Genomic DNA, 11,543 nt, shown 5'->3' with positions numbered 1-11,543 from the left:
AGAGTGACACCGGTTCTTTCATCCTTGGGCGCTCGGGCAAGATATGGTTAGGGCAGCAGCGAGCTGTAGGGGTGGTAATTGAAGCAATCAGGACAGAACTTCGGTCGGTTTTAGGTGGGGTGAAGGAATGGTTTGTGTGGCATGATCCACCGTCCTCCTGAAGTTCTGCAGAGGACGCGTGCCGTAATTGAATTGAATTATGAAAGCAAACCTGCCAACAAAGTGGACTGTGAACCGCATCACATTTGAGCAACATGCCGGCGTGCAACAAATGTTGCGTTGTGGGGGGTGGGGGTGGGGGGCGTACGATTGCAGATAAATCTGATCATCGGCCGTCAGCTCGTAAGTACTGTTAAGCGACTAGCTCATCCTCGGTTCACACTTGCCCGGGTTTTTAGCAGGCCCTCAGAATCCTAATTGGTTCACTCGATTAAATGATGATCTGTCAAGTTCATCATGTGTTTCGGGCGGCTTTAAAGCACATCGGCCATCTTAAAGTGGCACCGTAACGTCATAACTCTTTGATGACGATTGCTCGGGAAAACAACGAACCGGACATTTTAATGCAGGCCAAAAACAATTACTGATCCAACACCTGCTGATGTGGCAGAAGGGCGTCCAGTAACGCAAACCACCCCCCCCCCCCCTCCGAGTTGCACACACTCGCCAAATATTTGGAATGAAAATTAATAGAATAAATATATTAAATTTTCACCAGCATCGTAGTGCCGGTGAACCCCAAACGGAACTGACACCGGGAGCACGGTGATGGCGATCCGTGATTTTACGTCCCCGAGGGTGGCCTGTACATTTTTTTTCCTTTGCCTTTTTGTTTTTTGAGGCCGAATCAGACACCATTTTGCCGAGTTCGAGCCATTGGTTTGGTCTAGTATGGCGGCCATTGCCTGCTGGACATACCTGCTGGGAAATCGAATCGGGCCCATTTTCATGCAAAGTAAAACATGGGACAAGAGGAAGAAAAAAAGCTTCCCAGCACGAGCAGAACACGGTGCATTCGCCTGCATATGCAATCAGGGCTAAAGTTCAACAACGGTTCATGGCAACAAACGGGGGCGCAAAAAAAAAGGAAAATAGCTACGTAGTGCTACGTGTGTGTGAGGAAAAGTTGCGTACGGCGTGATGAAAATTAAACATGATGCAGGATTTACTTTAATACTTGGACTGCTCCGATGTTGCATTTTAAATGTAACAGATGGCTGTAACAGATAGTATCGATAGGTAGTCCCCGTCTTTACAACTCCAAGCTTACCAACCCAAGTAAGCAGAACTGTGATCAACTTCATACGTTGCGGTAGGAAAAGAAATCTCTCAAGTCGCTGTACTATCATCAAGGGCCCAGTGGCGAGTCAAGATATTTGGAGGCCCCGAGCAGTGTGGCAGTTGAGGCCTCTCAAATTGTGATATTAGAGTGAAACAACAGGAATTCCCTCTCCTTCCCCTCCTAGGTTGATCCGCCACTGGAAGGGCCTTAAGAAAAGAGATTATTATTATTATTATTTATTTATTTCAAACTGGTTGCCTCGAGGGCTTTCCAGTTTACCTACTGAGTTGAAGTCAGATAATGCGCGCATCCAAGGGTCATTTTTGAGCAAACCGCGAGCGTCGTGTAATATGGAGGAAAATACGGTCGCCAAGTAACATGGAGGAAAACGGTCGCCATGTGATACGCGGGATCGGTCGGTCTTTTACGACGGGGTTTTGCGCATATTTGATTTAAGTCACGCCGTACTTACGCGGTTCATTTGGGTTTCGACGAGAGCGACAAACAGCAACTTGCTGAGCGAACCAATTCTTCCCTTAATCGATTGTCTAGGCAATCGTGGTAGGGGGACGACACTCGAAACTCATCGGCATTGAGTCGGCCAGGCGACTGTAGATATTCAGAGGGAACATCCCTTACTGGCTCGTTGGAGCCTTTGAGGCCTTACCTTGGGTACGAGGACTCTCAAAGCTCTTGAAAGTAATTGGACTTCAGATTTTGAGTTGCGTCTAGTCTCAGCCCAGAACCAACTCTCTCGTTGGCTGGGCGAAGATAGCTTTATTTATACGAAAAATTTCTTAGTTTATGGTTAGTTCATTCGCCTTAAATTACGTTAAAACCTTTTTACGTTATTGAGTAACTTCTTGGTTGACGGCAAGAGCATAGCGCTTCGTTGTAAACAAAAGAATCAAGTTACTTATGGAATTTTCCTAAGGGTGGTTTGAGTCGTTTTCGCTTCTTTATTCGTTAACCTGCTGATATGAAATTATCCTTCATTGATTTGCTTGTTTCGGGACGATCGAACGCGGTGCGATCGATTGCTGCGCTTGCATTAACAGCCTGATCATGAACGTCGAACGGCAAAAAAGCTTCCTCAAAAAGCACAATCAGTATCATAGCAGTGTTCGAGCTACCGTTCGAGTAATAACCGGAGCTTTCATTCGACAAATGCTTGACATGAAATATGCTGAAATCATTTTCGTTTACAGCGTTTACTCGCTGAAATCGTTTTTACTTTAATTTGACGATAGTTTTTCTATTCCTGTATTTTATTTGTACTTTATCGCTCTCTGTAAACCAAATGGTCATGCAGTATTGTTTATATTTTGGGTCCGGTTTGACAGCTCAGAAACCAGTTTGACAACCAAAAAAGCTCAAATAATTGATGTGACATTCGTCGATTCGAATATGTTGGATGATACCAAATTTTCTGCCGTTCGATTCGACGTCTCCATTCGATTCGACTGCCGTTCGAAGTTCATGATCAGGCTGTAAATGTGTCGTTATGATTATGCCTGTTTTGTTCTATTTGTTTGCGATGGTTCGGAGTGGATAAAGTTTTTACGCTTAGTTGCTGACCGTTGTCTGCACCGTGCGATGTTTGGTGCATTGGCTGGTTTGGTTTCGTATTGCATTGCGCAACTCGCTAGCCGAGTGCGCTAGGCGGTTTTAAATGTTCTTTTTGCAACGGGTGTTAAGTTAATTTTGCTGAATATGCGGTTCTTGATGGAGTATAGGTTACTTGAGTTTAAACAGTTATTGCATAAGGTTGTGGTGTGATTGACCGTTCCTTCGCTCGTGTTTATAAAATGTATGTTTTCATGAGGTGTTATTGAGATGCATAGCCGGGATGCTACAGTCGCAATGGGATTAGAAGTGGAGGGCGAACGCGGTAGGATGGAACATAGATGGGAATGGCTGCCAGGAGTGTAGGGGAGTCAATGTTGGCAAGAAGGATGTTGGCAATAAAGTACCTGACAATGACGGTCTTTTAAGTCAACCAGTCCCAGCAATTGACACCGTACCGAGTATGGAGGTGAAGCAGCACTGGGGTCGTGTAGGAAGTGCCTTACGGCGATTCTAGAAAACTTCCGTTGTATCCTCTCCAACCTATCCATAGAGGTGACACCTGCTGGGAACCAAACGACGCTGGCGTAGTCCAAGATAGGACGGACCCAGCAGCAATTCAACGCCCTCAAGCACAATAGATCACGGACCTAAGACGCCATTCGGGTGATGAGGCCCAATAATTTGTTGGCTCGCACGAGGACTGAGTTGATATGGGGCTCAAAAAACAGGTTGTCATCGATCCACACACCAAAGTCCTTTACCAGAGTGACTCGTGGGAGTAGTGAGCCACCGAGCTTGTAGCCATATAGCTGCTTGTTGTGAGAGCGGCCGTACGAGATTACGCAGCATTTTTCTACACAAAGGATTAGCCCATTAGAGGAACACCAATCCGCAAATGCATCGGCGTAGCTTTGAAGGCAAAGGAAGTCTTGAGACAAGGACACAGGAAGATAGAACTTAACATCGTCAGCATACAGCAGACATCCTTTGGGAGGGAGCGACTTGAGGCAGTCCGAGATGAAAAGCGAAAACAGTAAAGGACTTAAAACGCTGCCCTGAGGAACCCCTGACATGCTTACGAAAGGATCGGAGAGCACACCGTCGACCCTTGCCCTGTAAGTGCGGTCCTTCAGAAAGGAACAGAACCAGAGAAGAAATGAACCACCGAACCCTAAGCGTTCCAGCTTACCCAAAAGCAGCCTATGAGGCAAGCAATCGCATGCAGCTATGAAGTCCGTGTAAATGACGTCAACCTGTCTTCCAGCATTTAATTGTGGAAACAGGGCAAGGATCAGAGACATAAGATTCGACAGGTGGTGGAGCTTCTAGGCATGAAACCATACTGGGATGAAGGGATAAGTGGGTGGACGATAGGAAGGATTAAAGAGTGGATAACAGACTCGAGGACTTTGGAGGCAGCACATAGGATAGAGATGCCTCGGTAACTGGATGGGATATTGCGACTTCCTTTCTTGAAGATCAGAATCAAAAAGGCTGATTTCCAAAGCGAGAGAGGGAGATGCGGTTGTCCTCGTTACAAAATGGCACTAGCAAGGACCATCCTATGTTGGCAGATTCCCATAACTCGAAGAGGATTGGAAGATTGAATCCCTTGACAGTTTCACTTTGCTCGGGAATCATCACGATAGGGATTCGTATTGGGAGTCAACTGGATCGGAGTCGATAAGGACTCCATCCGCTTTCTATTAAGATTCCGATTGAGATTCAGTTTCAATTCAGTGCATCAGGGATTCGTTTGGGATTCGATTGAGATTCAAATAGGACTCGACAATGTTTTCTTTTTCTTTATTGACCTAACGACCTCTTAGGTCATGACTACCAGTGCTGGCTTACTATACTTATTATTACCGTTTAGTTGGATAGTCAGTCCTCACTATGGAGGAACGGCCCAGATGAGACTTGAACCCTGATCCTACCGTGAGAAGACTGGCGCCGCTGTCGCATCTTCCACTGAGCCGCCCCGGGACTCGACAATGACTGGGTTGGAATAGTAAAGTTGTCTTAGGAATGTATATAGTTGTTAGAGTCAAACTCGGGATCTTCGAACTGCCGTTAGTCTTGAACTCTCAAGCAACAGTCGCTTAGCTTTCTGCAGAAATCCTCGATATCTCTCACGTGCTAGTGCCGTCTACTGCCAACACAATGTCCCGGCAGTTTTGACAGACACATCTTGAAATTTATAGTAATATCCCTTTTTACAAATATCCGAAAAAATCCGAGGAGATTCCCTTAAAGTCCATGAAGAAAAGATAATCTATCTTACAGAAACGTTGAAGACAGCGAGGCCTCCAGCTTGGGAGGAGGATTCTCAATGCTTGTCGACAGTCAGGCAACTTTGGATAATCACAAGAAATGTCTCTTTCACACAGTCCGGTGGCAGCCTAGTTGTAGATGCGATTGCCGTACCGGTCATCATACGGCAGGACCAGAGTTCAAATCACATCCGGACCGTTTCTCCATAGTAAAGACTGACTATCCAACAACGTGTTATCATTAAGTCTAGTGAGCCAGAAATGGCAGACATGACCTAAGAGGTCGTTAGACCTAGAAAGAAGTCTCTTTTACATCTGTTGAAGATTTGAGGCCTTATCAGGGGAGGTCACTCAAAACTCTACGCAGAAATCGAACGCTAGAAGTTTTCTTCCTTTACAACTACAACTTCGAGACATCTCAGCCTGCCCTCAGGCGCTTTCTGTGTCTTGTTTTACCCATAGCTAAATAGACAGTCGTGTGTACGGGGAAACCGTCAGGTCTATTAAAAGTCCTTTTAAACTAGGGATGGGCGCTCCGGTTCGGGATAACGATTCCGATCCGATCCAGCATATAAATGAGTCCGATCCGATCCGAAAGAATGATTCCGTCCAGTTCCGGAATCATTTTCTATTTCGGACTCGTTTTGATTCCGGACTCGTTTTCGATTCCGGACTCGTTTTTGATTCCGCGCTCCGAATTCCCGTTCTATTGCAAATGTATGCCGTGCACATTGTTCTACGTTATCGCCTCTCTTCTTTGTCCTTGCCAGACGGTTGCTTGGTGGTATTATTTACGAGTAAAAGTTTGAAGGCGACGGGGGCTTCCGAAAATTCGATATACGCTAAAAAGTTCCGTCTCAATTATTGGCGTGAATATGCTTTTTTTAAGAAGAAGTCAACGATTTATCTTTTGTAGTGAATTGTAGCAAAACTGATATTTTTCTTTACTTCATATCTTGCAGCGTTATTGAATATCAATTTTAATGAATTTTTAATTTATGTTGCACTGTAACGTACATTATCATAACGATTTAATTTTGAATTCAAATTCATCTTCCCAGGACACGAACCAAAGCGAACAGATCGCATCGGCTGCGCAGACAAACATTTAAACCCTTGAGCGCGACACCATAAACGCATCCCAACAGACAACATTTGACAGCTCACCCCATAGGAGCAGCAGCCTTCGGAACAGAAATAAAAATAATGTGAATACACCAACTCAAACCGAACCCGAAGTCAACTCAGTCGGGAAAATATTGTGCCGGAAAATGTGAAAAGCTCCCGTACACCGTCCGTTCTGTCCCCGCTTTTTTTCTGTACACCGGTAAGCACCATCCGTAAGCGTTATTTCTCGTTTGTTGTCTTCGGTAAGCTTTACGTTGCGGGCCACCACACCCAATGCTGAAGCTGTTCTGTGTTGTTTGCGATTTTAGGCGTGCCGTACGAGCAAAACGGAAAAAAATCACGCCGCTATATGATAATTGCCAGCACCAGCACCACCGTCCCGGTCGCACAATCAAACACAAGCCGGCAATACATCATCCACGATCAGAAATAGCACAAACAGAGATCACGAGTTTTGGGAGGAAGAAAGAAAAGAGCAAACAAACTCGTGCGGCAAGATGTGCTAAACCAAACGAATTTTTCTTCCTCCCGCGAGACCACAACAACACGCTATTGGAGGGGATAAAGGCGCGCCAAAAAAAAATCAACCCCCTTCCACCGGGGGGGAGAAGGAGGTCGAGGAAGGAAACATACTTTTGAAATACCGACGATGAAAATCAACGAGAAAAATCTGTGCACGTTCGCCACCACACCCCCGGTCGATCTGGAGGGCTGGATGAACAAGCGGGGCGAATCGAACAAGAGCTGGCAGCGGCGGTGGTTCGTGCTGAAGGGCAACTTGCTGTTCTACTTCGACAAGCGCACCGATAAGGAACCGCTCGGCATGATCATCCTTGAAGGCTGCACTGTGGGTAAGCGTTGCGGTGCCGGGGTGACTCAGCACCATACAAATCGGTTCTGCCTCGCAATCGGTGACTAATCGGATGTATTACCATTTTTTTTTTTTTGCTATTGCTATTCTTGCACAGAGCTAGCGGAAGAAAGTGAGCAGTACTGTTTTCAGATCATATTCCACGGTCCGAACAATCGGTCGTACTACCTCAGCACGGAATCGCAAACCAATATGGAACAGTGGATGAAAGCCCTTACCTGCGCCGGGTACGACTACATGAAGCTAATGGTAGCGGAACTGCAGCGGCAGCTAGATGAAATCGAAGGCCAATGTCGAGAGAAAACGCCCGAAACAACGCCGATGCTCGCGCCCCCGAAAGCACCCCCGAGACGGCACAATCCGTTCAACAAACCGCTCACCACGGAGTACGCCTCGAATGCAGGTAAATGGCTGCAAACCGAGTTGATTGGGATGAATGCGGGTGTCGCTAAAACTCGTGTCTCGCTCGTTGTTAACCTGTTTCGGCAGGGTGGATTTATGTATCCACTGCTACCGTACTTTTGCATGCTTTCATGTGTTATTAATCATTCGTGATTAGTTGTTTGTTCTAATATTGTTTGTTTGTTTAACATTGAAACCATGCGTGCGCTGTAAAGAGTCTCTGTTCGGTGTTGAGTTCGTCTTAATTATTGTACATAAAGCATTCTTTGTGCTAACTGTATTACAGAGTATCCTTAGGGTTTTTTTTACGTTTTCCCAGATAATGTTGTTTTCGTTTCGGAATTTTTAGACACAGTCATATATTTGTGGTTTTGTCTGTTTTGATCGTTTCTCAAGTAATATTGATTTTGTCCCGAGATTTTTTTTAACCGTTTTCCAAATATGTTTGAACTCGTTTTAATATTTTCAGTTCGGGGGGTATTTGTAATTTCAACGCATACGATATACCCGAGGGAGAGGGTCGACCCGTGCAATAGGACCAGGTCGATCCGTGAGTGCAATGGGGTCCGTTGCTGACCCGAGCCAACGGATTGAACTCGCATATGCTTTGCTGCACCTACCGGTCGATCCGAATCCATAGCACGGCACGAACTCGACTCCGGGTAGATCCATGAAAATAGTCGTATGACCCATCACAACTATAACGTTCATAATTTCGAACCTTGAAAGGTCTCGGCCTGCCATTTCTGGCTTTTGGTGACTTGATTTTACCCATACCGTAGCAAAGTAGTCAGTTCTGCGTAAGAGGAGGCGGTCTGGATGAGATTTTAATTACGGTCCTGCCGTGTGAAGGCCGGCGCCGTTGTCACCTCGGCCACCGGACCCTATCTACTATCTGAAAAATAGCAATACGGCCAGATCGTCCAATCAGAATAAAAAAATACGTAGGAAATCGCGATAAAAAATGAAGCAAAAAATCTCGGAACGATCCCATAAATATATGAGAAAGTGTTAAATAAAAAACAAAATGAGAACGAAAGCACAAATATTTGGAACACCATTAAGAAAGTATCGTAAAGCGTCCAAAGCTCTCGGGGATACCCTGTAAATACTTGAACAACTTTGCCAAATTCATTTTCGCCTTTAATAGAGACTTTTTATATGACACCCCCAATGACTACTTCACAACAACCTCCCCGATTAAGATGGGGGATGATTGCCCTCCAACAGTCAAAGACATATTGACGTGTTCGTGTGTTATAATTAAAATGCGAATACTAACAAAAAAACAAAAGGGAAACCCATCTTGTCTGTCTGCTGCCCAGCGTGTGTGTTCGTATCGCCTGTCGATATACCATCTGTCGATGTTGCAAGCATTTCAGCTAAATCTTTGCTAAAAGGAATATGCATAGTTCTAGCTTGGAAAAGTGCCTTTGTTTCTTTTTTTTGTCCTTTCTTCATAAAGAAGGATCATACAACAACAAAAAACCGGAACATGAACAACAACAAAAAATACTCATCATCCTCCATTTTGCTTGAGCCCATCTTTCTTGTCAAAACAAGCCGGTTATTTGCCTTTGTTATTGTTTTGTATTTGTTTTTCTCTTTGTACGCAACCGACGGTCGCCTTGTAATCTCGCTCTCTCTATTACTACTACCATCACCACCACCACCACCACCAACACTACTACTACTACCCTCAACCCCCAAATGCAGATACCACGCGCGTACCGGATGATGGAACCGGAACAAGCCCACCGACGCGCACCGGCAGGAAAGTACCGGCCGCATCGTCCACCACACCGAGCCCAAGCAAACCGGACCGACCGGAAGCGATACCGAACCGGACCGCCGGTAAGCAAACCGTAACGGGCACGAAATCGAGCGATGCGATTGCGACGATGGCCACCACCGGCGGGGCACCGCTCGAACGGGGTGCCGTCGTATCATTCTCCTTCGAAACGATGCATTCGGCCCTCGGTGTGCCGGTGTTGGCCGATCTGAGCAAGTGGAATGCAAGCCGGCAGGAGCTAGCGCAAACCAGCAACGGTACGGACCGGACGGAACCGGAAGACGACGCAAAGCAGAAGGAGGAGATACAGCTGAATGAAAAGCGACCCGTGCCGGAAGAATCCAACACCGGTCTAGCCGCGTTAGAGTGAAGCAGTTTGATAATCGGAAAACTTTCCTTCGCAAAAGGGGAATCCCGCACCGGAAGAAGATACTTGCGCAATGCTTAGCTGGGGGTTGTAAACTACAGGGCGACAATATTCCTTTGCGTTGGTTTTTAGCTAATTTTAAATAGGGCTTCTCTATTACTTTTCTACTGTTTTGCCCCTCCCCGTTTTCCTGCCTTTCTCTTTCTTCGAGTTTTCGGGAGAAAAACAACACCACCGCAGACGAACTAGAAGATGATGCTCCCGCCTGCTCACTTACATCACTGCATCCATGCACTAAGCTTAACATTCGTAGCGGTTCTAGTGGTTTAATGGGCTACTTCGTTTTGTTTCCTGTTCTGTTTTCGTTTTAGCTTAACATAACATAACAAACACATCCCAATTAAATAGGTCTTGTTTTTTTGTTTTGTTTGCATTTAAAAAACATGTTTGCTTTGTTTCGAAAACTTACGCTCTAATTATTTAGCCCTTTATTTGCTTCTGTTTTGCTGTTGTACTTTTTTGTTTTGTTTTCATTTGCTCTTTTTCCCACCCCCTTTTTGCCTACTGACGACGTTGTATGATAGACGGAAAAATTAATTTTAATTATCGATGCATAAATCTAACCTATTACCAAAACTTAATTTAATATTTTCTATTTATATACATACACACACACGCCTACATTCACGCACACTGTTTTTCCTCGTACTCCCGGCCCTCATTCGTCCTTCCCGATACATCAACCCATACAACACTTTCAAACAAACCACCACACTACCCAACTCCAGCAGTAAAACGTGCTCGAAAGCGGAAACCTCTCGAATCACACCTGTAGCATGTGTTGTCGAGCATTGTTTGTCGACGAAATTGGGAATTCTAGAACGTGCCTGCTTTAAAATAGTTTCGTTTACGTACGGTAGTGTAATGGTAGTAGCAAGAAGACGAGAACATGCCAAATACTGTATACCCGTACCACGTGAAGCAACCCCGGTGCATCTGTCTGTACGTATTGCGTCAATTTACACGTCCACAGTGGTGTGTGCCGAGCATGTAGTAGACTGTAGTAAACATATGAAAAATGGGTTCCTTTTACCCCCCGCGGTTTTTCACTCTCTCTCTCTCTATATATCTTCCATCACCATCCAACTTCACGCTCTCCGCCAACTTCTGTGCCAAATTAAGAAATACAAATAAATATTAAAAACCGTTTGCTTTGTTTTTAATTCGAACGCGCCTATTTTATGGTCTTATAGTCAGGGCTAGGGCTAGGGTAGAGTGTAGAAGGGGTTTTGTGCATTCATCAAACAAAATCGAACAAATTGTTTTAGTTTGTTTCAGTGCGTTGCGTTTCGTTTTTTCGGAGGTTTGGATGGAGATGACCGTATAGGTAAACAGGCAACACAAGCGAATTCGAACTTTTGCGCCTTACATTATTATTTATGATAGAGTAAAAAGTAAAATAAAATTGTTACTAATGAATAAAACATTCACTGTGCTTTATTTGATTTGATTTGGTAGAAAGAAATTGTGGAGCACTATTATGAAAGTCTACAATATCCCTCTACTAACTAACCGCTTTGTAGTCTAGGTCTGCTTCACGAGTCCCTTTAATCGCTCTTGAGCTCTTGATGACGTGTCGTCTATACATCGAACTATTTCAGCCGTTCTGACCCATTACATCAATCCCGATCTGGGTCTACTACGTATCCTCCGTCTTCTTCAACTTCAAGTACTTGAAGGATAAGCATGACATTAGACCCTGGGGAGTTTAATTCAGTTCACCAATAGTCAGAACTTCGAACCGTTTGTTGTTCAGTTTTGGTCAGAGTCTATGCCTCATAGAACATGCGGCCTTAATT

At 45.0% G+C, this 11,543-nt stretch overlaps 1 protein-coding gene across 3 annotated transcripts; it reads left to right on the top strand.

Annotated features, from left to right (window-relative positions):
* The first annotated feature begins 6,290 nt into the window (after nt 1-6,290).
* LOC118508260 (sesquipedalian-1) lies at nt 6,291-11,170 on the top strand. Of its 3 annotated transcripts, none has more exons than XM_036047888.1 (4): nt 6,291-6,451; nt 6,561-7,103; nt 7,221-7,526; nt 9,242-11,170. In XM_036047888.1, the coding sequence occupies exons 2-4, from the start codon at nt 6,902-6,904 to the stop codon at nt 9,685-9,687; spliced, it is 954 nt and encodes a 317-aa protein (XP_035903781.1). In that variant the 5' UTR covers nt 6,291-6,451; nt 6,561-6,901; the 3' UTR covers nt 9,688-11,170. The 3 variants fall into 3 exon arrangements, with proteins under 3 accessions (XP_035903781.1, XP_035903800.1, XP_035903790.1); XM_036047907.1 differs by having other exon boundaries at nt 6,300-6,451; nt 6,535-7,103; XM_036047897.1 differs by having other exon boundaries at nt 6,304-6,494.
* The last annotated feature ends 373 nt before the right edge of the window (nt 11,171-11,543 follow it).

This window comes from Anopheles stephensi, chromosome X (assembly GCF_013141755.1).
Source record: "Anopheles stephensi strain Indian chromosome X, UCI_ANSTEP_V1.0, whole genome shotgun sequence".
In the NCBI taxonomy this organism is placed as follows: Eukaryota; Metazoa; Arthropoda; class Insecta; order Diptera; family Culicidae; genus Anopheles; species Anopheles stephensi.
The sequence above is the reverse complement of the archived record's forward strand: the minus strand, read 5'-3'. Positions and strand labels throughout refer to the sequence as shown.